The sequence below is a fragment of the Mustela erminea genome, chromosome 4, assembly GCF_009829155.1.
Source record: "Mustela erminea isolate mMusErm1 chromosome 4, mMusErm1.Pri, whole genome shotgun sequence".
NCBI classification, from domain to species: Eukaryota; Metazoa; Chordata; class Mammalia; order Carnivora; family Mustelidae; genus Mustela; species Mustela erminea.
Window position 1 is genome coordinate 9,079,775 of NC_045617.1, and position 25,416 is coordinate 9,105,190.

The following is a 25,416-nucleotide window of genomic DNA, read 5'->3' on the forward strand; positions in this document are numbered from 1 at the left end:
AGAGGCAGGTGGAGAGAGAGAGGAGGAAGCAGGCTCCCTGCCAAGCAGAGAGCCCGATGTGGAGCTCGATCCCAGGACCCTGAGATCATAACCTGAGCCAAAGGCAGAGGCTTAACCCACTGAGCCACCCAGGTGCCCCCCAAACAACAGCCTTCTAAGCAAGGAGAATTTCTACTGAACAGTCTTTAAACTTTTTTTTTTTTAGATTTTATTTATTTGCGAAAGAGAGAGTGTGAAAGAGCGAGCACAAGCAGGGGGAGTAGCAGAGGGAGGAGAAGCAGGCTCCTCGCTGAGCAGGGTGCCAGAAGCTAGGCTCATCCCAGGACTCTGGAATTATGACCTGAGCCGAAGGCAGATGCTTAACCCACTGAGCCACCCAGGAACCTCCTGAATATTCTTTTAAATAGGGAAGATTCCTTTACATGGATATTAAAATACAATCATAATTCCAAAAATTCCGTTCACTTACATCTTAGAATCTACTACATAAGGTATACAGGCGTATACCTGTATTTCATTAGGACTAAGAACACCTGCAGCAAATACTTAAAATATTCCAACCATGTGACGAATATCTTTTTCCTAACAGAACATTCCGAAGGAGAAACTGCTGGTTCTTTATTGTAACTGAAGGTCAGGTATAGCATGTATCTGTTGAAATCATAGTTTTCCCTTATAGATTGTGCCTTACTGATCTTCCTTGACTTATGATGGGGTTAGATCTCCATGAACCCATCATAAGTTGAAAATACCCTAACCTGGAAATGCCTACGATACACTTAAGCTACTGACTGTCACAGCTCAGCCCATGATGGTGTGCCCCTACAGCTGAGCAAAATCATCCAACACAAAGCTTAGTTTACAATGAAGTGTTGAATCTCTCCTGAAATTTATTCAATGCTGTACTGAAAGGGAAAACCAGACTGGTTGTCTGAGGCCAGAAGGATACTGGCTGCTCACCCCCATGACTGCACAGAGGACTGGGAGCCGCAGCTTCTGCCCAGCACCACAAGAGTGCCACGCTAGCCGGGGAGGAGATTCAAATTCAAAATTCAAAATGTGAAGGATGGTTTCTACTTAAATGCATTCCGCCTTTGCACCAGCATAATGTCAAAGTATCATAAGTCAAACCACTGTTAAGAGGGGGCCATCTACATAGTGGGGGAAGAAAATGTATTTTTAAAAGTCTAGTTCTCTTTCCTTTACTGTATGAGATTGTGTTCTTGATATCTTTTCTAAGTTCATAATCATCAGACAACATCTCTGCTGTATAATTTCATCATGGCATGCATCTCTCATCATCTGGATAAACTCTGTGAAGTAATTATCAGTACTTCCAAAGCTGATGAACAATAAGCATTTGCCTTTATGATTTTTTAAAAAATACTGACTTGTATCCTCATTAAAGGAAGAGAGGCTTAAAGTTTCCTTCTTGGGTAAATCCAGGATGTTCATCATGAATCTGTGTCACAGGCACACTGGATAAAGAGTAGCATTTCACAATCGTAATGCGAAAAAGTCTGTTGGCTCAGGATAAATAAAAATTGTCATTTCTATAGAGTAAAGAACTGTTGGAGAGAGGTAAAGAGAGGACAGATATGACGCAGGAAGAAGAGGTGAAAACAAGTCTTAGGGTAGGTGGTCTGTGAAGATGTCATCAATTCTATCCTGCTGTCCTCAGGCAGCACTGCAGGGGCACTGTGCCAAGAAACAGGAACATGTCATCTTGCAAAGGCTTTCATCCAAGGAGATCACGTGTATTTTCTTGGCAGGGTATCCTAATATCTAATAATTCTCACTGAGCTGGATTTTCTATACCATGGGTTAGGGTTAAACTGACAATGATTCACATCCAGAAACTGCTTTTGGATTTGAGCAGGAAGAAGAATTCAGACATTAGGATCCCCATTCAAACTGCCTTCTAAAGGAGCAATAACCATATAGTCTGAAAAATGAAAATAAAACAAAAAGTACCTAAATCTAATCAGTCACAACTAATGAAATCTCCATACCAATACTAGCAGATATGGAAAACTCCCCAAATTTAGATTTCTCTGCATAAAATAGTATTTTCTGTATAAAACAGAATGAATGAAAATCTAACGCTGGGTTCTCCCAGGACAGGGTATGCAGAGTAAACCAGGCATCCCTCTTGTGTACGTGTGTGCGTGCGTGCGTGCGTGTGGTATTTGGGGATGGGTAGGGAATATGGCAATTCCTGAGGCGAGGCCATGGACTTGGTCTCCAGGCACGGAGAGAAGGGAAGCTGGCCCTTGCAAGGAAAGCATTCTTCCTTCACTCACTGCATGCCTACACTACTGCCCCAAGGAGTCCCAGCTATAAGGAGGAATGAGGCGTGGTGCCTGCCCTCACATATGGGAGGGAAGAAAACACACAACCACAGTTACAACACAATGTGGAAAATGTTACGAAATGTGTTCGTGGTACCCAGGAGGCGCTCCTGGAACACCAGCACCAGCGAGCCAGACTCACTGTAACTCTGCCTGGGTATGGAGATGGGAGGGCAGCAGACTGTACAGAGGTGACGTTTGGGTTGAGTCTTCAAGGACAGGTGGAACTTCCCTGGTCAGACAATGGACAAGGGCAGGAGGAATAGCATGTGCAAAGGTAGGAGAGAAATATGGATATAGGAAACAAGGCAGTCCACTGTGGCTAGTGTGTAGGAGAGCGGAAGAGAGAGCAGGAAGAATTCTTCTTCCTCTTGCGCTCTCTTCCACTCTCCTACACACTACACTCTCTCTTCCCAGAGAAGAGGCTAGAAAGTGATGGAGAGTCACTAGAAAGTGATAGCCTGGACACCTTCCCAAACTCTCAGTTAACAGTAATGTGCAGGAAACTCTAACAGAGACCTGGAGAGAGGAAGCCAGCAGACAGAGAAGCCAACATCTGGAAACTGGAAAGCAATGGATGCATGGTAAGTGGCCAAACAGACCCGAGCAAACTGAAGCCCAAACCTACAGCAAGGAGGAAGACAGGGAGTAAGTTGATGTCTGTCACAAAAGCCAAAGACCTTTCTAAAGTGGACGTGAGGGTGGGGAGAAGACAGGAGGATTGGGTGGAAGTCCTGAAAATGAACAGGCCCATACATCCTCTCCTGTGCACGCGGACAGGTGTGCATCTGTCTGACCTGCTGGAGTTGCTGAACAGAAGCCCAGGACGGGGGACGGACACAGACACAGCTCAGGGGCCTATGGGGAAAGCTTGGCAACTGGGTGCCGGAAACGAGCCCACCTCAGTCACCAGATGAGGGACATGTGCAAGGACAGGTCCAGTGGCCGCCCTACAGCGAAGCCCATCCGTTAAGAATGCCACCACCGGGGGCGCCTGGGTGGCTCAGTGGGTTAAGCCTCTGCCTTCGGCTCAGGTCATGATCTCAGGTTTCTGGGATCAAGCCCTACATCGGGCTCTCTGCTCAGCAGGGAGCCTGCTTCCTTCTCTCTCTCTCTGACTGCCTCTCTGCCTACTTTGATCTCTCTCTGTCAAATAAATAAAATCTTAAAAAAAAAAAAAAAAAGAATACCACCACTGCCCAGTGTCCAGGTCATTTTTTGGTCTCCATCTCTTAAATATGAGCAGATGACCAGTGCCAACAAGACAGCTGATAAAAGCATCTAATATGAAGAAAAGAAGCCAAAACAAAGCCAGAAAGAATCTGAAGGAAAAAGACAATGAAAAATACAGAAAGATACTACAAAACTTCCAATTAATATCTTCATGTTGTTTCATCCTCCACAAATAATGTTGTTTTTTTTTAAAGCACAATCAGAAAACAAAAAAGAGTTCTTAAAAATTAAAAATAGTGCTAATTTTTAAAGTCAAAGAATTTGGAAGATATAGCTTAGAATATTGCCCAGAAAATAGGATAAGCAAGCAAAGCAAAGCAAAGAAACTGGGAGAGAAAGGATATTAAAATCAGATCATCAATCTAGAAGGGCAACATCTAAGTAATAAGATTTTCAGAAAGAGAAAAGAAAATACCAAAGAGCTGAAAGCACAGGTTGCAAAGGGGTTGCGGTGTCCCAGCTAAAAATACAACCATCTTGAAATTTCCAACACCTGGAAGAAATGTTCCACCATGATAAGAGTTCCACCAGACCACAAAATCAAGGTGATTGCAGAAGTAGGGGAGGATTCCACACCAGAGGAGAGAAGGGAACCAAGGCACAGGGAGTCAGCGTGGCTAGGGCAGGGAGCCAAGGGCCCTGGGAAAACCAGTGCCAGAAAATCACCTCCCAAGTGATGAAACTCATTCAGAGGAGATTTCTAATATTTTTCTGTTGGGGGGGGTAGGAATTAACCTGAGATCGATACACAGACAATTAAGCAACAGGTAAGGCAACATTACTAACTGTGGCCAAAGCCAACAGTGCACGAAGCAGGCAATGCAACCCTATGTAGTGTGTCTGTCCGTCATCTGTGAATCACACTTTGAGCACAGAAATGACCAGCCATGCAGCCAGGAGCACGCTGAGGGGCTCGTATAGAAAGGGGCATTCCAAGAGAGCCAGCTTCTCGTTTTCCAGGTAGGAAGTTAGTAGAGAATACTGGAGTCCAAAAAATCAAGATCTGACCAAACAAGCCCATCATTCAAAATATGGAGAGGAACGCAGAGAATTAAAAGTGGTTGCCACAGAGAGCAGGAATCAGGGAGTGGGAGGGATGGTACCAGGAATGAAAGGTGTCTATGTTTTGTTTGCTTTGTAAATTTTTCATCATAAGTCTAGTAGTAGTGATATTGGACTTTTAAGAACTATTGTTTTAAAACTTAATAAACAGGAAACATAACCAGACTCATGTCTCTGTTATAGATTTTCCCTCAAAAACAAAATGCAAGACATATTCCAATTTCTACCTAAAACAGAAGTGGAGGTGCCTGGGGCTCTGGTCGGGTGCTCCTGGCCCCTCCTCCCCGCAGCTCCCTCCATCGCCTGCCCTACGAAGGCAGCTCCACGGAACTCTGCGAGGAACAGTTTGCAGGCTGTGGCAGCAGGCAAAGGGAGATCTTGAAATAACTTCAAAGATTTGAAAAGTCACTCATTCCTTCACTGCTCAGGAAGCAAGAAAGGGGCAGCTCACGGAGCCAGAAGCAGCCACTGACGAAGAGCAGGAACCAGCCAGGGAACCACGCTGCAGCGGAGGAGCGACAAGGAGAAGCTGCAAGTGGCCGGTCCCGCAGCCCCGTTACAGGATGCAAGGGGCGTGAGAGCGGACGCCCTTTCATTCAAGCTGGTCTGCACGTAACCATCTTGAGCCTTTGAACATAAATAAATAATCCCTGACACACAAAGATTTAAGAAGTGGAATCCCTAGGCCCTAGTGACTAAGCGGAAGGTGAAGACCAGGAAGAGGGCAAGGTCGGGGCACCTCCCCCGCTGGGTGCAAGTGACCAGCAACAGAGGCCGGGGCAGGGCGGGAAACTGACGAGCTGAGCTGGGACCGAGCTGGATCTGAGCAGGATCCGGGCATCGAGTGCTCAGCAGGAGGGACAAGAGGGACAGATGGTTCACAAAGCTCGCAGCCTGGGCAGCCTGCACGCTCAGGTGGGGGCTGGCGAGCGGTGGCAGTGGGAGAAATCACCCGAGAACAGAAGAAAGGGGAAACGCCCACCACTGGCCAGCTAGGGAAGTGGACCAGGTACGAACGAGGGGCGAGCACCGGAGCCGCGCAGGCTGGGTCAGCAAAGCTGGCGGCCGGGAGGGTTTCCAGGAGCAGGCTGTGCGGGGTGGTACTGGGAAAAGGAAAGACAAGGACGGAAAGACATGACCGGACTTGGCCATCGAGGCCTCGCTGCCGGCTGGGAGAGCGGTGTCCGGAAAGCAGGAGGCCTGGATACGCGGCCTGGGATCACAGAGAACGCAGTCGGAGTATTGGGGGCGCTGGGCAGTGGAGGGGGACGACGTCAAGCCCCGGGCTGCCTGGAGAACGGGCGTCACGTGAGGAAAGAGCTCCGCAGCTCTGGGAGCCTCAGGAGAGAGGTCTGCCCGAGGAGAACACAGGATCAGCTGCAAAGCAAGACCAACGGGCGAGGACTGAGATCCCTGTAAAGGACCCGAGTCAGGGAGGAAGTGGTGAGGCCGGGTTGAACCACATGACGTCTGTGTGTCACCCCTGCGCACAGGCCAAGCTAATCTCTGTATTATTCCAACTGTAGTGAAGGCGCTGCCGAAGTGAGCGCCGGAGGAGCCGCCTGGCATCTGACCTGGGGCTGCGCTGGGTGTGACAACGGCTGTTGCTACCTCCTGAAGTGTACACAGCTTTGGCGCCTCCAGATCCCCATAAAATAAATTCAAGCGGTTCAGGCACCCAAACTCCGCATGTGCCGCTCTCCAGGAGCATGGTAGATGAGGGCACCGGGAAGAGGAGACAAAGCACCAGCCGGAGAAGCAGTTCTTGGCAGACCTCCTGTGCCCAGGGCAGAAGGGGCTTCCTGGGAGCCTGCTTCTTGCAAGGTGTTCTCCCGAGAAGGGCGGGACTGGGATTTTCTTCCCGCACGGGTGCAGGTGCACTCCTTCTTCCTCTTCTGACCTCAGTTCCTCAGATGTGAGTCTGAGGCTTTTTCCTTCTGTCCTATCTTCCCGGGACACAGGTCCACCAGCCATTGGCTGTTCTAGGAGAGTCACGGCGGTGTCTACACACGTGACTTATGCACTGGCCTCTCTGACTTCCTGATGGAAACGCATCTCACGTTCTCAGCAACCTTCTCTGGTTCAAAGGCTCTCAGAGGGAGCGATGCTCACATAAGACTCGGAGAACGCTAGATGGTCATGTGTAAATGCAGGCGTCTCAGAGCACTTTCCTGTAGCCAGAGGCACGGTGTTCTCCCAGAGCCCTGGAGACTGTAGAGGGAACTCTGCATTCTCCCCCTACATACTGTGCTATGACGCTGGGTGTTTCCTAGAAATGGCAAAAGCTTCACTGCTGCATGACTCCTGATCAACTTGGGACCCACAGAAATTTTTTCCCCAGTCATATTTGTATTTATTTCTGACATTTTCTATTTATATCATTTGCTTTTTCTTCCAAGCCCTACAAAGACTGTTCCATTTATAAAACATCTCAAGTTTATCAAGCTAAATTTATATAAGTGTCTTCTCTGAGAATTTTCTATTCTTCAAAATATTTCTTGAAGACTCATATTTTTTACAAGGCTGTTATGGACCGAATGTTTGTATCCCCCTCAAAATTTATACACTGTAGCCCTAAGCCCTAATGTGACTGTACTTGGAGATGGAGCCTATAAAGAGGTAATGAAGGTTAGATGAGATCGAAAGGAGAGGGCCCGAAACCAACAGAATTGGTGTCCTTATATGAAAAGGAAGCTATACTGGGGATGAGCACACAGAGGAAAGGCCATGTGAGGACACAGGAAGATGGGGGCCACCTGCCAGCCAAGGAGAGAGGCTTCAAGAACAACCAAGCCTGCCAATGCCTGATCCTGGGCTTCCATCCTCCAGACCTGTGAGAGATAAACGCCTGATGTCTAAGCCCTCCAGCCTGTAGAATTCTCTACGGCAGCCCGAGGACACTAAGTCACATTCCCTTCTTGCAATTTAATGGAAGACAAGTTTTAACCTGACTTAAAACACATCGCTTGAAAAAATCCGCTATACGTACAGATGAAATTAATAAGTTTTGAAAAGTAGTTTTGCTTTTACGAAAGTTCCATCAGACTCTCCTCTCCTCTTGTGATCCTCATAGTGGGATCACAAGACATTATACGCCTTTTAATGTGGCTCCGTGTGAATGACCATCCTTACCCGAACTGTTTAGTCCAAACCTGATCTCAGCCTAACTTCCAGATGATGGAAAATAGAGGCTAGTAGAAGTTAAGTAATACTATGGATAAACAATGGTACAAGCCTAGACTGCGGACTATTCTACAAAGTTACTGCATTACACTTGTGAGAAAGGTAATGTCAAAAAATAAACAAAAAGAGTTAATTTTTCTAGACAGAAGATATAATAAACAGTTGCTGTACATAACCTGGATCCCAGTTCTAAATAACCAAAAAAAAAAAAAGAAAGAAAGAAAGAAAGAAAGAAAAGCTTACAAAACACATTCTTGTAACAATTAGGGAGCTACGAGCAAACAGTGCTAATTTCTTGGGGGCGATAATGTAGGAGAAAAATTTTATTCTTACAACAAACATGTTGAAATATTTCGAAGTGATGCACACAACTTATTTTCAAAAATAATCCTGCAAAAATGTGTGCGTGTATGAAAGGAAGGAGAAAGCGGGGCAGGAAGGGGGAGAGGAGGAGGGCGCGCACAAATACAGGAAACAATTAGTTGGTGAATTTAAGGCATGTACATTCTTTCAGCTTTTCTGCAATGTTTGAATACATGCGTACCAGAAAGTTGCGGAAGATGACCCCAAGTATCACTCTAGACTGTCTAGATCAGGAATCTGAAGGGGGAGTGTTCGTGCATGGAATCCTACGGGCTCCCAGCATCCTGTGCGAAGTGATGCATACAAACATATATGTACGTGTGCACATTTTTCCAGGAAAAGGGTTCCCAATTTCCACCTGATACTTAAAGTAGTCTATAATCCCCAAAAGGGTACAGAAAACACCACTCTAAACTGAAGAAAATATATGACAAACAGGAAAAGAGCTTGACTCTCAAACTCACTTGTAAAATAGTACTGCTTACATTTTAAAAAGTTAGGAAACAACCTGAAGTCCTGTAGGATGAGTATCTCAAGATGGGAAGAGGCGGATTCATCTGAATGATGTTTTACTCTGCTAAGTGCAGGGGATCCTCTGGGGCAAGGGAAGAGGAGGAGGTACAGCTTTGAACATCAGCTCCCACTGTAAAGAGCTCAGGGCATTACATATTGAATTGTCTTCATACTTTTTTCTCATTAATCATTTTCGAACCAAGCAAGAGGTATGAAAGAGTGACAGACAAGGAGGAAGGAATATTATTTTTCCATGTCTTGGTTCAAGTATGACTGATGGGAGTATCCTGTCCATCCCTTCTCTACGTTAAATTCTTAGAAGGACCCTCATTGCTTCAGGGGTCTGCAACCTTTCTTAAAGGCAGTGAGTGCAGCACCTTCCCTGAATGACACCCTAGCTGCTAGCCCCAAATACAGAACCAGTAAAAGCAGTCTTTTAGACAGAGTTTGTAGGCCAGGAGACCAACAACCAGCCAGGATCACTCTCTGATCCTGCAGACAGGTCTACAGAGCCAAGCCCAAGTGCCTCTGCCTGGCTTTAAAGCTGTAGCCCATCTGCACTCCCTCGTGCCCACCACTCCACGGTGTCTGCTACCCCAGCAACGTTGCTGGATGCAGTGAGGGACGTTTGTGGTCCCCCAGCACAACAAAGGTAGGTGCCAAGTCTTGCCCACTGTGCCCCTGGCATGTCTGGGTCCTGTGCCTGTCACTCTCCAAGTATGTCTGTCCAGCAGGCGTAGCTTATCAGGACACTGGGACACGAGCCTCCCACGTTCCATCTCTCGAGGCAAGGGAAGAATGTGAAGCCAAGACTTTCACTTCCACACGTGTAAGTGCTTTCACATCTGTTCGCTCATCTGATTACAAAAGCCAGGGGGAAAGAGCAGGAAATAATTCACACCCCCACCACAGAGAAGGAAACGTGCAGAGAGGTGTGTGGGCAAGGCCACTGAATGGGCCGCAGCTGACTTCTCAGAGCGACTCTAGGGGCAGTAAACACCTGAAAACACACATATGCGCGGGGTACCTAGGAGCCTCAGAGCCGTGGAAGAAACTTGGACTTGCAACTGTTTCTTTGCAGCTCTCATAGTAGTAATTTTGAGAAGAAAGAGAAGAAATACTGACCACTTGTATTTGAAAAAAAAAAAAGAAGAAGAATTAAAAGAAAAAAGATTAAAAAATGAAAGTTATGGTTCCCTTTATATGGCTTGCTTTTACCAATAATGAACTAAAATCTCTGCTATGAAATGTCCTGGCATTTTATGGATTTTGCTGTGCTTGGAAAACACAAGCTTCATATTTACAAAGGTTTTACCTGGCCAACCTTTTTACTTAAAAAATGAATTATCAATATGTAATTTTATTAGGCTATATATTATTTTATCATGAAAGTAAAATAGATAAAGAATATTTTAAAATTGGGTTTTAGAAAATGACCCAAAAGCTCATCACTATAAACAACCTACCTGCGGCATTTTGTCTCCTTCCAGATCTTTCCAGCTCGTGGATGGGTTTCTTTTGGTTGCAGTTCGACATGGTAATCACACCACATACACTGTCTCATATTCCTGATTTTTTTGGTCAACATTATACCATAAGAGCTCTTCCAGATTATTATACCGCCTTCATAACCACAACTCACAACTTTCTGAACTACTTATTATATAATTCTTTCCGTGGTAAAACCACAGTTACTTAACCACTCTATTTTTAGACAAGTAGGCTGCTGCTGAATTTTTACTATCCTAAATAATGCTTTAATAACTATAACTTTTATTTTCTTCCTTTTTATTTCTTTTAGATAAATTCTTAAAGTATATTAACAGGTCAAAGTGAACAACAATTTTTAAGACTTTTGACATATTCTGCCCAAACTGCTTCCCCATACGTTCAGTACACATTATTACCAGCAATGAGTAAGAATCCTTTGATTGAACTCTTATCATTAACGAGTATATCATCTGTATCATTTTATTTTCTTTGCTAATAAGTGAAACCATATCCTATGTGATTTTGTATCTGTCTCCTGAAAATGCATACTCTTCTACCATATGAATACTGACTAGCTGAACTTTCCTTGGTGAAACATTATGGCCATTATCCATTTATCAACTATTTATGAAGATTAAAAGGAATATTTGCATGAATATTTTCTAAAATGCCAACCCAGTGTTTCCCATACTGATGGGAAATACTATTTCTCCACTCTATGGTTCACTTAAAAGTTTTGTTTCAATTTTTACCTGGACATAGTTGTTGTTCTGCACTTTTAAGATTCATTTAGAGGCTTCTGAGCCGCCTTCCCCCTCCCCCATCCCTTCCCTGTGTGACTGTATGCAATTCACTTCCTCTTCAGCTCAGATGGTTTTAACATTACACACCTGTATTCAGGAGGCTTTACCTGTTGGTCATCAGGAGTCCATATGCCACATGTGATTTGACTTTCCAAGTTGATCTCGGATGACCAGTGTCTTTGTCCGCTGACAGAACCAACCAGGACAAACCCGTCTCGATATGAAATGAGTGCTTGAGTCCCATCATGGCTCCACGTGAAATCACTCACCTTTGAGACACACATAGACAAAAGGTGTCAATTGTAATTAGAAAGGGAAAGCACTTTTATCAAAGGCTACAGTCATTAACTTAGCCTTTGGCTAAGAGTCAGATGGCCTTAAAGAGAACATTATGTAAAATATATGTATTATAACACTAATATATAATATAAAAGATTAAAAAAATATATAAAAGATATCATTTGAAAAGCAAGTGTCAGTGCAGTGCTAAGTGCTTCACATATGTTAATTCTTTAAGCCTTGTTCAAGGGAGGTGTTATGTCCATTTTATGGAGAAAAAAGACACGGGGGTGGGGGGGGTGGTAAGTAACTTATTCTTATTCACACACGTCTGGTGAATGGCCTCACCAAAAACCATTCAGTGTCCTTGCTTTCTGCCTCCCACCCACAGTAATAGATTCTCCATCAGTGTCTCTGGGTCACTTATCAAAATAGGAAAGTTCTCAGTCTCTTATTACATGACTTTCCCAATTTTGCTAACAATATTCCCTTAATCAAAATGAAAAAAAAAATGTAACTGGAAAATCACACAAACTTATCAAATGAGTTTATTGCATTTATTCAATAACCACATTTTTAAAATCTTTTATTCTATTAGTGTAGTCAATTACTTCTACAGATTTCCTCAAATTATACTACCCTGGCATGCCTAGAAGCAGCCCAGCTTGGAGGTGAAGTACTGTCTTTTATAGATACAGCCGAAGTTGGTATACTAATGAATTTAGAACTTCTACAGCTGTATTCATGAGTAAAATAAACTTCTGATTTCCTTTACTGTAATGCATTTGTCTGGATTTCTCAAGGTTATGTTGACCTCTCAGAATGAGCTGGACAGTTCTTCCTCTTGTTCCACTGCCTGGAAGAATCTGTATAATCTGGGATACCTATTGCTTGAAAGTTTGATGTAACGTGCCTATAAAACTATCTGGCTCTAAATTTTTTTGTAGGAATAATTTTAACCACTGCTTTAATTTACTTAATAGTTTTAGTACTAATGAAACTTTATAGCTTTTTCTTCTTTTGTTGAGTCAGTTTTATTGAATTATTTAAAAATTTTTCCAGTTTATGTACGTTTTCCAAACTGCTGGCAAGTAGTTGCTTATAGTATTTATCTTTTTAAAAAATCAATTTTACTGAGGTATAATTTATATACAATAAAATAAAGTTCCCCCTCAGAAGTCAATTCCCTACCCTCACCCTTGGTCCAAGGCAAGAGTGATCTAATTTCTCTCACGGGCTGCTTATTCTTGAATTGCACACGAATGGAACCGTGTATCTAATATGCTCACTTTGTGTATGGCTGCTTTTACTCACTACTATGGTTTGGGAGTATTCTAAATTCGTGTGTGCGTCAGCAGTTCATTCCTCTTCACGGATGAGTAGTATTCCGTTGTATCAATAGACCACAGTTTATTTATCCACCCAAATTGCCAGGCTTTTAGGTTATTTTCACTGTTTGGCTATTATAAAATTGCTATCAACATTCATGTGCAAGACTCTTTGTAGACACATAGTTTCATTTCCCTTAAGTAAATAAATACCTAAGAGTGGAATTAATTGCTGGACCGTATGGTAAGTGTTAAGTTTAACTGCATATGAAATTACCAAACTATTTTCCGAAGTGGTTAGGCCATGTTATACTCCCAGCAGTGTGTGAGAGTACCAGCACGTCCAAGTCTCACCGACACTTGGTACTTCAGTCTCTTTCGTGTTAGCTGTTCCAGTACGTCCGTGGTAACAGAACACTGTGCTCTTAATTTGCATTTCTCCAATGCAGCCACACTGAACATTTCACATACCTCCTGATCATTTGCACATCATCTCTTGGGACATGTCTGTTCAAATCCCTTGCTATAGGTATCTATTCATTTATTCATATATATGTGTTATGTGTATGAATATTCATACAGATGTATATATTATGTCTGTGTATATATGAATATATGAGTTTTCCACCTTATTGTATTATAAAAATCCCAGATATAATCCTTTGTCAGATATGTATGCTGCAAATAATTTCTCTTACTCTGTGGCTTGCCTTTGCATTTTCTTAGTGGTATCTTTCAAAAAGCCTTAAATTTTGATGAAGTCCAGTATCAGTTCTTTTTCTTTTATGGTTCATGCTTTTTATGTCCAATCCCACTGAATGTTTACCTAATCCAAGGTTGCAAACTCAGGGTTTCCAGAATAGTTTAGTTTTTACATTTACATCCGCGATTTATTTTGAATTAATTTTTGTACAGAGGATAATGTCAGAATCAAGGCTTGTTGTTGTTTTTTTAATATTTATTTATTTGAAAGACAGAGTGAGCACAAGTAGGGAGCTCCCCCACCCCCCACCAGGGGTCACTGAGATCATGACCTGAGCTGAAGGCAGGTGCTTAGCTGACTGAGCCACCCAGGTGCCTCAAGGGCTTTTTTGTTTTTAAATATAGACATTCAGTTGTTTCAGCACCATGTCAAAAAGATTCCTTGGATGTTACCTAGAGTTATTATGGTGATCCTTTTATGATATGGTTGACCTCTGAACAACTCAGGGCATTGGAGGGCTGAACCCTATGCAGCTGAAAATCCACATGAACTTTTGACTCCCCCCAAAACTACTATTAATAGCCTGCTGTTGACCTGAAGCCTTATGAAGAGCAAAAAACCAGTCAATTAATATATATTTTGTATATTATAGCTATTATATACTGTATTCTTACACTCTCCTGAGCTAGAGAAAAGAAAATGTTATTAAGCAAATCATAAGGAAAATACATTTACAGTATTAATCTGCATTTTTAAGTTATTTAAATTCTAGTTAGTTAACACAATGTAATATTAGTTTCAGGTGTAGAATTTAGTGAGTCATCAGTCAGATACAACACCCAGTGCTCATCACAAGTGCCTTCCTTAATTCCCATCAACCATTTACCCCATCCCCTGCCCACCTCCCCTCCAGCAACCCTCAGTTTGTTCTCTATGGTTAAGTCTGTTTTCTGGCTTGTTACTTTTTTTTTTTAAATTTTCTTCTATTTCATCTGTTTTATTTCTTAAATTCCACGAGTGAAATCGTACAGTATTTTTCTTTCTCTGACTGACTTATTTTGCATAGCATAATACTCTCTAGCTCCACCTATATCGTCACAAATGGCAAGATTTCATTCTTTTTTGCTGGCTGAGTAGTATTCCACTGTGTGTGTGTAATGCATATCACATCTTTATCCATTCATCAGTCGAGGGCTACTGTTGATAATGTTGCTATAAACATCGGGGTGCATGTATCCCTTCAAATCAATATTTTTGTATCCTTCGGGTAAATACCTAGTAGTGCAACTGCTAGATTGTAGGGTGGCTCTATTTCTAACTTTTTGAGGAAACTCCATACTGTTTTCCAGGGTGTCTGTATCAGTTTGCTTTCCTGCCATCTTTGCAAAAGGTTTCCCCTTTCTGTCTCCCCGCCAACATCTGTTGTTTCCTGTGTTAACTGTAGCCATTCTGACAGGTGTGGGGTGATATCTCATTGTAGTTTTGATTTGTATTTCCCTGATGATGAGTGATGTTGAGCATCTTTTCATGTGTCTGTCAGCTATCTGTATGTCTTCTTCGGGAAAGTATCTATTCATATCTTCTGTCTCTTTTTAAACTAAATTATTTGGTTTTGGGGTGTTGAGATTTATAAGTTCTTTATAGATTCTGGATACTAACATTTTATCAGATATATCATTGGCAAATTATCTTCTCCCATTCTGAAGGATGCCTTTTGGTTTTGTTGTTTCCTTTGCTGTGCAGAAGTCTTTTATCTTGATGAAGTTCCAACAGTTCATTTTTGCTTTTGTTTCCCTTCCCTCAACAGATATATCTAATAACAAGTTTCTGTGGCCAGTGTCATAGAAGTCACTGCTTATATTCTCCTCTAGGATTTGGAAGGTTTCCTGTCTCACATTTAGGCCTTTCATCCATTTTAAATTTATTTTGGTGTGTGGTGTAAGACAGTGGTACAGTTTCATTCTTTTGCATGTAGCTGTCCAGTTTTCCCAACACCATTTGTCAAAGAGATTGTCTTTTTTTCCACTGGATATTCTTTCCTGCTTCATCAAAGATTAATTAACCATATAAGTTGTGGGTTCATTTCTGGGATTTTTATTCTGTTCCACTGATCTACATGTCTGTTTTTGTGCTAGTGCCATACTGTCTTAAGCTTTATGATATAACTTGAAGTGCTACCTCCAGCTTTGCTCTTCTTTTTCAACATTGCTTTGGCTGTTCAGGGTCTTCTGTGGTTCCATACAAATTTCAGGACTGTTTGTTCTAGCTCTGTGGAAAAATGCTGGTGGTATTTTGATAGGGATTGCATTAAATGTGTAGATTGCTCTGGGTAATATAGACATTTTAACAATACTTATTCTTCTGATCCATGAGCATGGAATGTTTTCCATTTCTTTGTGTCATCTTCACTTTCTTTCATTGGTGTTTTATAATTTTCAGAGGACAGACCTTTTACCTCTTTGGTTAACTTTATTCCCAGGTATGTTATGGTTTTTGGTGCAGTTATAAATGGGATTGATTCCTTGACTTCTCTTTCTGCTGATTCATTACTAGAGTATAGAAACGCACCAGATTTCCATATGTTGATTTTGTATCCTGTGGCTTTACTGAATTCAGTTATCAGTTCTAACAATTTTTTGGTGGAGTCCTTTAGGTTTTCTATATAGAGTAGCATGTTGTTTGCAAATAGTGAAGGCTTAACTTCCTCCTTGCCAGTTTGGATGTCTTTTATTGCTTTTTGTTAACTGATTACTGCAGCTAGGACTTCCATACTCTGTGAAGTAACTGGAGAGAGTGGACATCCCTCTCTTGACCGCAGAGGAAATGCTCTGTTTCTCCTCAATGAGGAAGATATTAGCTGTAGGTTTTTTGTACATGGCCTTCATGAGATTGAGGTATGTTCCCTCGATCCCTACTTTGTTGAGGGTTTGTTCTTATGAATGGGTATTGTACTTTGCCTAATGCTTTTTCTACATTTATTGAGAGGATCCTAAGGTCCTTATTCTTTCTTTTGTTGATGTGGTATATCACGTTGTTTGATTTGCAAGCACTGAACCACCCTTGCAGCCCAGGAATAAATTCTACTTGATTTTGATGAAATAACTCTTTAAGTGTATACCTTTTGATTCAATTTGCTAGTAATTTGCTAGAATTTTTGCATTGTGTTCATTAGGGATAAGGGCTTGTGGTTCACGTTTTTAGTGGTTTGGTTTTAGAATCAGGGTAATGCTGGCCTCACAGAAGGAGTTTGGGAGTTTTCCTTCTGTTTCTATTTTCTGAAATAGTTTGAGAAGAATAGGTATTAACACTTCTTTAAATGTTTGGTACAATTCCCCTGTGATGCCATCTGGCCCTGGACTTTAGTTTGTTGAGAGGTTTTTGATTACAGATTCTATTTCTTTGCTGGTTATCAGTCTGTTTAAGTTTCCTATTTTTCTTCCTGTTTCAGTTTTGGTAGTTTATATGTTTCTGGAAATTCATCCATTTCTTCCAAACTGTCCAATTTATTGGCATATAATTTTTCATAATCTTCTCTTATAGTTGTATTTCTGTGGTGTTAGTTTTTATTTGTCTTCTCTCATTTGTCATTTGATTTATTTGGGTCCTTTCTCTTTTCTTTTTGAGAAGTCTGACTAGTGGTTTATCAATTTCATTAATTTTTTTCAAAGAGTAAGCTCCTGGTTTCATTGCTTTATTCCACAGTTTTCTGATACCATTTATTTGGTATCATTTATTTCTGCTCTGATCTTCATTATTTCCTTTCTGATGGCTTTAGGCTTCATTTGTTCTTTTTCTTGCTCCTTTAGGCGTAAGGTTAGGTTGTTTATTTGAAAATTTTCTTGCTTCTTGAGGTAGGACTATCTTGCTATACAGTTCCCTTTTAGGACTGCTTTTGCTGTAGCCCAGAGGTTTTGAACCACCATGTTTTCATTTGTTTCTATGTATTTTTTAAATTTCTTCTTTAATTTCCTGGTTGACTGATTTATTCTTTAGTAGCATGTTGTTCAACCCCCATGTATTTGTGATCTTTCCAAAGTTTTTCTTGTGGCTGACTTCAAACTTCATAGCATTGTAGTCAGAAAATATGCCTGGTATGTTTTCAATCCTTTTGTACCTGCTGAGGCCTGATCTACACTGGAAGATATCCCATGTACACTTGAAAAGAATGTATATTCTGCTGCTTTAGGATGAAATGTTCTGAAAATATCTGTTAAGCCCATCTCATCCAGTGTGTCATTCCAAGTCATTGCTTCTTTGTTTTTCTGCTTAGATGATCTGTCCATTGATATAAGTGGGTTGTTAAAGTCTCCTACTATTATTGTATTATTATCGGTGAGTTCCTTCATGTTTGTTACTGTTTTATGTTTTGGATGCTTCCAAGGTGGGGGCATAAATTTTTAAATTTATTGCATAACACTTGCAATAAATATTTGCAAGTGTTAGATCTTCTTGTTGGATAGTCCCTTTTATTGTGATATAGTGCCCTTCTTCATCTCTTTTTACAGTCTTTGGTTTAAAATCTGTTTGTCTGATAGAAGTATTGCTACTCTGGCTTTGACTCCTATTTGCATAATAAGTATATCCCCATCCCCTCACTTTCAAACTCCAAGTATCTTTAGGTCTAAAATGAATCTCTTGTAGGCAGCATATAGATGGGTCTTACTTTTTTATGCACTGTGACACCCTATGCCTTTGGATTGGAGCATTTAGTCCACTTACAATCAGCATAATTATCAACAGATATGTATTTAGTGCTATTTTATTACCTGTTTTGTGGTTGTTTCTAAGATTTTTCTCTGGTCCTTTCTAGTCTTTGTCACTTCTGGTCTTTCTTTCCCACTAAAAGAGTCCCCTTTCATATTTTTTGCAGGGTTGGTTTAGTCACAAACCCCTTTAGTTTTTGTTTGTCTTGGAAACTCTGTCATTCTATTTTGAATGACAGTCTTGTTTGATTGAGATTTTTTCCAGTTAGCATGTTGACTATATCATGCCACTCTGTTCTCACTTGCAAAGTACCTGTGGAGAGATCTGGTGCTAAACTTATGGGCCTTTCCTTGACAGTTAGGGACTTCTTTTGTCTTGCTGCTTTTAGGATTTTTTTCCTTTATCACTATATTTTGCAAATTTAACTACAATACGTCTGGTGTTGGCCTGTTTTTATCGATTTTAATGGGAGTTCTCTATGCCTCCTGGATTTGGACATCTGTTTCCTTCTCCAGATTAAGTTTTCAGCTATGATTTCCTCAAATAAACATTCTGCACCCTTTTCTCTCTCTTCTTCTTCTTCAGGACTCAGGGACTATGACATCAATGTTATTAGGTTAGATGGAATCACTATGTTTCCCAGCCTACTCTTACGATCCATAATTTTTCTTTTGTTCAGCTTCATTATTTTCCATAATTCTACCTTCTGGATCACTTAATTGTTCCTCTACTTTTTCCATCTTTGTGGTCATGACATCCAGTTGGTTTAGAATCTCAGATACTGCATTTTTCATTTCTGTTTTTTATCTCTTTTATCTCTGTGGTAAGGGTCTCCCTGAGGTCTTTTCTCAAGCCCAGTGAGCACCTTTATGACTGTTGCTTTAAATTCTGCATATTACTTAAATCTGTTTTGATTAGATCTCTGGCCATGACATTTTCTTATTCTTTCTTTTGGGATGAATTCCTTCGTCCTGGCATTTTGTCTGGGTCTCTGTCTTCTTCTCTGTGTTAGAAAATCCTGTCATATTTCCAACTCCTGAGAGTAATGGATTTATGAAGAAGAGGTCATGTAATGTCCAGGGCCTGCTGCTTCAGGAAATTCCCCTGGTGTGTGCTGTATGCACTCTGCTGCTGTGTTTTGGCTGCTCTATCCCTCAGATCAGTCATTTACAGAGGCTCTTCCTTGTCTGCAATGGACAGTGTTTAGACCCTAGCCAGCGTGTGGTGAGTTTTAAGTAGGTGTACTTTGGTCTGCTTGTTAAATGAGACCAGATGCGACTTCCGCTAGAAAAGAAGCCTTGCAGAACTCTCTGGTTGACAGAAATGGTGTGTATGTGTGGGCGGGGAGGGTTCCGATGGTCTTCTGGTGAAGGAACCCACTGTGCTGTCATTAGGCACACCTGGGAGAGACAACCAGAACCAGCAGAGCACAGGGGGGCAGGGCTTGGCGTCTGCAGGTTAGCCAGCCGGGGTCTGTGCTGTACTGTTTACTGAGGTTGGTTTATGCAGAGGGGCAGGGGAGGGGAATGGCACCAGCCAGCTCCTTTGTTCTGGGAGCGTGGAGCCCGTGCTTGCTGCTCTCAGGGAAGCTCTCCCAGAAGAGCAATTAGTTTTCCTTCATGCGTCCATGTGTTTTTCATATCGCTGTTCTGACACTGTCTCTGGGTTGCTTGTCTGCTGGGAGCAGTGCAGTGCACTTTGGGCGCGATCCCAGCCAAGCTGGCTGACTTTCAAAACTCCAAACTTTAGGGACCTGATGTGATGGGGACCCACACTGGTCTTCTGGTAGAGGGTCTCACTGTGCTGGGATGATCCAAGTTTGACCCAGAAAGGGTGTCACGCCAGAGCAGAGGGGCAGGGGATGTGGAGCAAGGCAGGCCAAAGAGCCAGTGTCCACATTAGCCTCCTTTAGCAGGTGTCCCTGAGCCTATGCTGAGGGCAGGGGACGGAAATGGCAACGACCGGCTCTTCTGTCCCCAGAGAGGCGACGCCGCCTCTCACAGAGGCACGCTAGGAAAGAGGAACAGTCTCTCCCTGTGACTTAGGTCAGCCTCGGATTCTGCCATCTGCCTCAGATTCGCTGTCTGCCTTCTCTCCAGGAGTAGGGCAGCGCCCTCAAGGCTCTATCCCAGCCATGCCAAGACCTCTATGACTCCAGTCTTTGAGGCCCACTGGTTGCACAAAATCATGAAAATCAGCCTCTCTCATTTTCCCAACCAGTGGCTTTGGGGAAGTGTTCTCCTTGGACGATCCCACGCACTCTTCTCTCTCCCACCGTTCTTCAACCAGGGCTCCCTCTCCTCCGCAGGACCTGCGATCGGTTTCTCCTGCAAACCACACCTCTACACTCCCTGCCTTCCTTGGTGTGGCCTCTTTTCTCCCTCTAGCTGTACAGTTTGTTCTGTCAGCAATCAGATTGATTTCTTGGGTATTCAGAATTATTTGACTGATAATTATTTAGTTGTGTTCAAGGGATGAGGCAAGCCTAGGGTCCTCCTACTACGCCACCATCTTAGCTTGACCCCCTCCCCCCAATCTGTACTGTGTTTGTCGGAAAAAACCTACATGTAACTGGACCTATGCCATTCAAACCGGGTTTGTGAAACAGCCCTTCAACAGCTGGTGTGAGGTTACTGAAAAAAGTTGTTTCCTTAGTAGGGTAAACTCAAAACCTTGGTTTCACTGATCCTATGTTTTAGCTAACCACACTATTTCGTTCTTCTTAAGAAAAATAAAAATATTTTTTAGAGATAACACATTAGTACTACAATAAAATTTAAAGGCTTTTCGTCTTGCAAAAGCAATGCTACTTATTTATATGGATTCTAACTCATTTACCTTGGTAGAGGTTTGTACTAAAAAGAAAAACATCCTACTAGGGGGTGGAAGGGGATGGCCAGTGAAAAGAAGCTTCCGCAAGACTCCACCAGTCATGCAGTCGGAGAAAATGATAAGAAAGGATGTCTCCATGAACTCACTGGGTTTACTAAATTAGGTCAGCATAGAGGGACAGGAATATACCACGAATGGAAAAACAAGAAGAAGGGAACTGATACCCAGTGCTGTGAAGAAAATAAGCAGGAAGCCCCCCTCCTTCTGGCTGCCCAGTGAGCATGGCATCCGACGTGGATTAGCTGTGTCTGAGCACGAGCCTTGTCAGACCTCGGCCCGAGGCAGCTTTCATCACAACGGCCCATGCCTGTGCAGGGCACAGCCATCCTTGGTGACTAATCCTACACAACAACCATGCACTGCTCCAGACCTGCTGCTGAAATAAAGGACTCATAATCGTTTCCTGAAAAAGAAACCATTAAGGCATCACTTAGCTTTGGCCAAGTGTTTCATTCCTTCGGGACAGTGCAAGTCACACTGTGGAACACGGATCCCCTGTCACTTCCTCTAAAATGAATTATTTTCCTCTGCGCAGATTTCAAGGATCCTTTTCCTCCAAGCACAGAACTGTCCTTCCTCCCAGCAGGTGCCGTTTCAGGGGCACAGACAGCCACTGTTTCTTCAACCAGTGAGTCATCAGCCCCAGGGCGTGATGTTTCTTTACTCAGGTAAGTTCTGATGCCGACTCAATTTAAAGCAACCAAACCTTCCTGGGCAGTAAGTGTTCACTGCTGACAACTGTTCAGTGGGTTTCGAGGTTTGCAGAATCAGGATTCCAAACAAGAAAAATTCTATAAAAATCCGGATCAGGTCACAGATGCAGCGGGTACGCTCCACGCGTGGCAGGGACAGGCATCCGCGAGAGTCCGGGGGCTTCCGGCTCCTCTCCGGTCCGTGTAAGTTCATTCACCTCCAGCTCTGAATTCATCCTCCCTTTCTCTTTTCTGAAGCGCTTTTTTTGTGCCAGATTCTCAATGAAAAGAAAAGCTGAGGGATGTGGTGGTAGTGGAAACCACACAGCTGCTCTACGGGGATGACAGAAGGTCCCATCCTCCGAGAGGCTGCCGCCAGGATAAAACAGTGTGGCACCAGCAATGCTTGGTGGAGGGGCCGGACTCTCGACAGTAGTGAAGTCTGAGCTCTTTCGGATACTGTGAATACATGCGTTTCTGCTAAAAGAGAAAAAAACGTCTTGCCTGCGAGGAAGACAGTGTGACAGAGTGTTCTGGACTCGGACCTGGCCTCAGATTCCGCTTTACCACCCAGGAAGTTCCCCAGGCAGCTTACTCAACCTCCCTGACCAGGGTTTGTTCCTTCCATTAACTGAAAATGGCATCTGCCCAGGAGGGGCCTGTGGAGACCGAGAGACAACACGCGAAAACGACGAGCAGTCGGAGTCTGTCCTAGCTTCTCTTTGTGGCTTTTCTCAGAGCAATGCGTTAGAGACCTTTAGTTGTCCAAAGTCTGAAGGCGCGTCAGACTCGACCACTGGACCTAAGGAAAAGAGTTCACGCTCTGGCGGGTGGGGGAATGAGAGTGTTTTAGAGACCCTTACACGTGAACTCAGAGACGTCTCCTCTTCACAGAAAGCCACAAAGTGCTGCTGCCTCAAGGCCTGAAGACAGTCTTGGTGATGACAGTATGACTATTTTTTTTTCAAGATTTTCATTTATTTATCTATCTATTTGAGAGAGAGAGAGAGAGAGAGAGCGAGCGCGCATGCACGTGCGAGTTGGGGGAGGAGCAGAGGGAGAGAATCTCAAGCAGAACCCTCATGAGCACAGAGCCCAGTGCGTGACCCAGCTTCCTGACCCCAAGATCACAACCTGAGCCAAAACCAAGGGTCAGAGGCTCAACCAACTGGGCCACCCAGGCGCCCCCGACATTTTGGCTGCTATTTAAGGGCAGGTACCTTCTGTGGTCAGGGGTACGAGGTCGCAGTGCCTCCTAATACTATAGGCACTAGAGCAGTAAGCAGTGACAACTGTCATGTACAGTGCCCAAAGTACTTTCTACATTTCATCTTACTTAATCCTTCTAGCGATCCTCTGAGGCAGGTAGCATTAGAGTCGCTATGCTACAGATGAGAAGACTGAGGCACCGAGAAGAAGTATCCCCTACTGAGAAATCACAGAGTGAGACTCTTGGTCTTGCGGTCTGACTCCAGAGCCCACCTCCTTGACCACAATGTCTACTGTCTGGGTGGCATGAACTTCTCATGGCCACAGAGACTGCCACATCTGTGGCTCTATTTCACAGTGGCTGGTTAGCAGTCACAGGGCAGGTTCTACGTCTTCCTTTTTTCACTCCATGGAGGTACACAGGAGACTGGTGCAGCCTTTTGAGTCAGTCAAAATGGTCACATTTACACATTTACAAATACATGAATTCACTCAAAAAGAATGTTCTCTTTTACCTAAGGGTAGATTTGTCTTCCGTGATGACAACTTACATTGTTAGAACATTAGCAACTGCTAATGGATCTTTGCTCCTTGCAATTTTGCGTCACCTCATTGGTCGTATCTTTAAACGTGGGGAGCTCGTAGCTTATTTAAGCAACAGATGGGAGAAAAGAGGGTGAGAATCCACTTCCTGAGAAATGTAAAGAAAGGCAGTCCCAGGGAAACGATCCCCGGATCGGGAAAACAGTCTAAGACAGCCCTCATGGAGAAAGGTTCCATGAGGACTGGGTTCTGAAGCTAGAGTTCTGTCAAATCCCGGGGATGGGACCTGTGTCCCTAAGAACACAAGACAAGACGCAGAGCTCCATACGGCCCATCCTCACAGGGGGAAGAGGGAAGAGCCAGATTTGTACCAGAAACCAGAAGAATCTCTGGAGCAGGTTTAAAAATAGCATCACTCAGCAGGGAGTCCCTAGAGTGCCTGTTTTCCTCAGAGCAGAGACAAATTTGTATCAGAAAGGAAGAGCTGAGGGGTGACAACAGGTGGCCACGCTAATTGAAACCTGACAGAAGAGAGTGTTAAAAACTCAGCTTGACGAGGAGGTTGTGAGAACAGTTCGTGTGGAGCTCCCTGCAAGAAAACTATGAAGATTACAACACAGGGAAAGTACCTTTCAAAGGGAGCAGAAAAGTGATATGCCATAAGCACTTCAGAGGATCCAAATTTAACATGTAATCACAACAATGAATGGTAAAAAATGATTTCACAGATTTAATTAAAGCTTAAAACTTGGAGAGTTCTCACAACAACAGAATAGTTGAATAGAGAAGAATGATCGTTCTCTTTTTATCAAGTGATACACTTGAGAGGAATGAAAAGCAGGATTCTACTATTAACTTCTATTTACTTCTACTCCACCTATTTCTGGAAGGAGCTCCCATTTGCCCTGGAATACGTGCTCTGCATTCTCTCTCCAGCAATGTCTCACTGGAAGAGACTCCTGCCCACTCACCTGAGCCCCTCGATCGTTGACCAATTCCACAGACCACCTCCCTTCATACTGAATCCACACAAATATCCCTCCATCTGCGTCACACGTGGCCAGCTTCTGGTATGGCTCATTCCATCTCACCAGCACAACCTAGAAAATAACCAAGAAGGTATTTACCACAGGGAATGAAGCGGTGGGCCAGGAGCAGGTCTCTGAAGAGAGGAGACCAGAACTGAAGAGAAGGCATCGTCAAAGGGAATGAATGGCTGAGGGAAGCTGTGGGGATCCGCAGGGGGACAGGGCACAGCCACAGGGGGCAGAATCACAGGGAACTAGACACCCACGACAAGGCTTCCTGACAAACGACAGACACCTGGGCAAACAATAAGCTGTGGCACAAAAATGCCCATTGCCAGAAAACAGAGAGGAAGCCCTGCCTCTGACAAGTGCAAGAACAGTTCAGAATTGAAACAACTTAGAAAAAAATACAGTTGGTATGTCTAAGTATTTCATACTTACCAGAGAGGAAATACAAAGAATTAAAAGCTTCAAAATATGTGAGTTATAACAACTTAATTTTTTAATTTGAAAAATTCTGATCCTGGAAAAATCACTCTCATCTTCCTCAACTATCACTCCTTCATCCCAAAGGTGGCCTCTCTGGTGGGTGGTCTGTGTGATCAGGGAAATGCCCAAGGAGTCTGAGGGCAGGGCTCACAGAGCCCACAAAACCCGTCAGTACACATGGCTATGAGGTGGGCCCGGGAGCCCACGAACTACAAAACAATACCCTGCCTTCACTGTGGGAAACGTTTCCCAGGTGTCACCCCACTGGCCTATGCTGGTGATCGTGAGGATCCCATTCGTTCAGTCAGACGTCTGGTCTGCACTTACTAGGTTCACACTGTGTGACGCTATGTGACCAATGCCCCGACGGAGAGCACCTGGCCCCACACACGAAGGTAAAAGTCCATCTGAGAGTCAGGACATCCACGGATGCACAGACATACACGAATGTGTGTCTGTCACACGAGCACTGTCGTTAACCAGCCTGAGCACAGCCACTGCTCATAAGAAAAGATCTGAACCCCATCTCCCCCCAGGACCTCACTTCATG

At 43.3% G+C, this 25,416-nt stretch overlaps 1 protein-coding gene across 1 annotated transcript in view; it reads right to left on the reverse strand.

The window, feature by feature from the left end:
* Positions 1-25,416, reverse strand: part of TULP4 (TUB like protein 4) — a 169,749-nt gene that overhangs the window by 57,757 nt on the left and 86,576 nt on the right. The window contains exons 2-3 of the mRNA XM_032338605.1: positions 24,321-24,449; positions 11,107-11,268 (exon numbers count right to left, since the gene is read on the reverse strand). Coding sequence (XP_032194496.1) covers positions 11,107-11,268; positions 24,321-24,449 — 291 coding nt within the window. The remainder of the gene's footprint in view (positions 1-11,106; positions 11,269-24,320; positions 24,450-25,416) is intronic.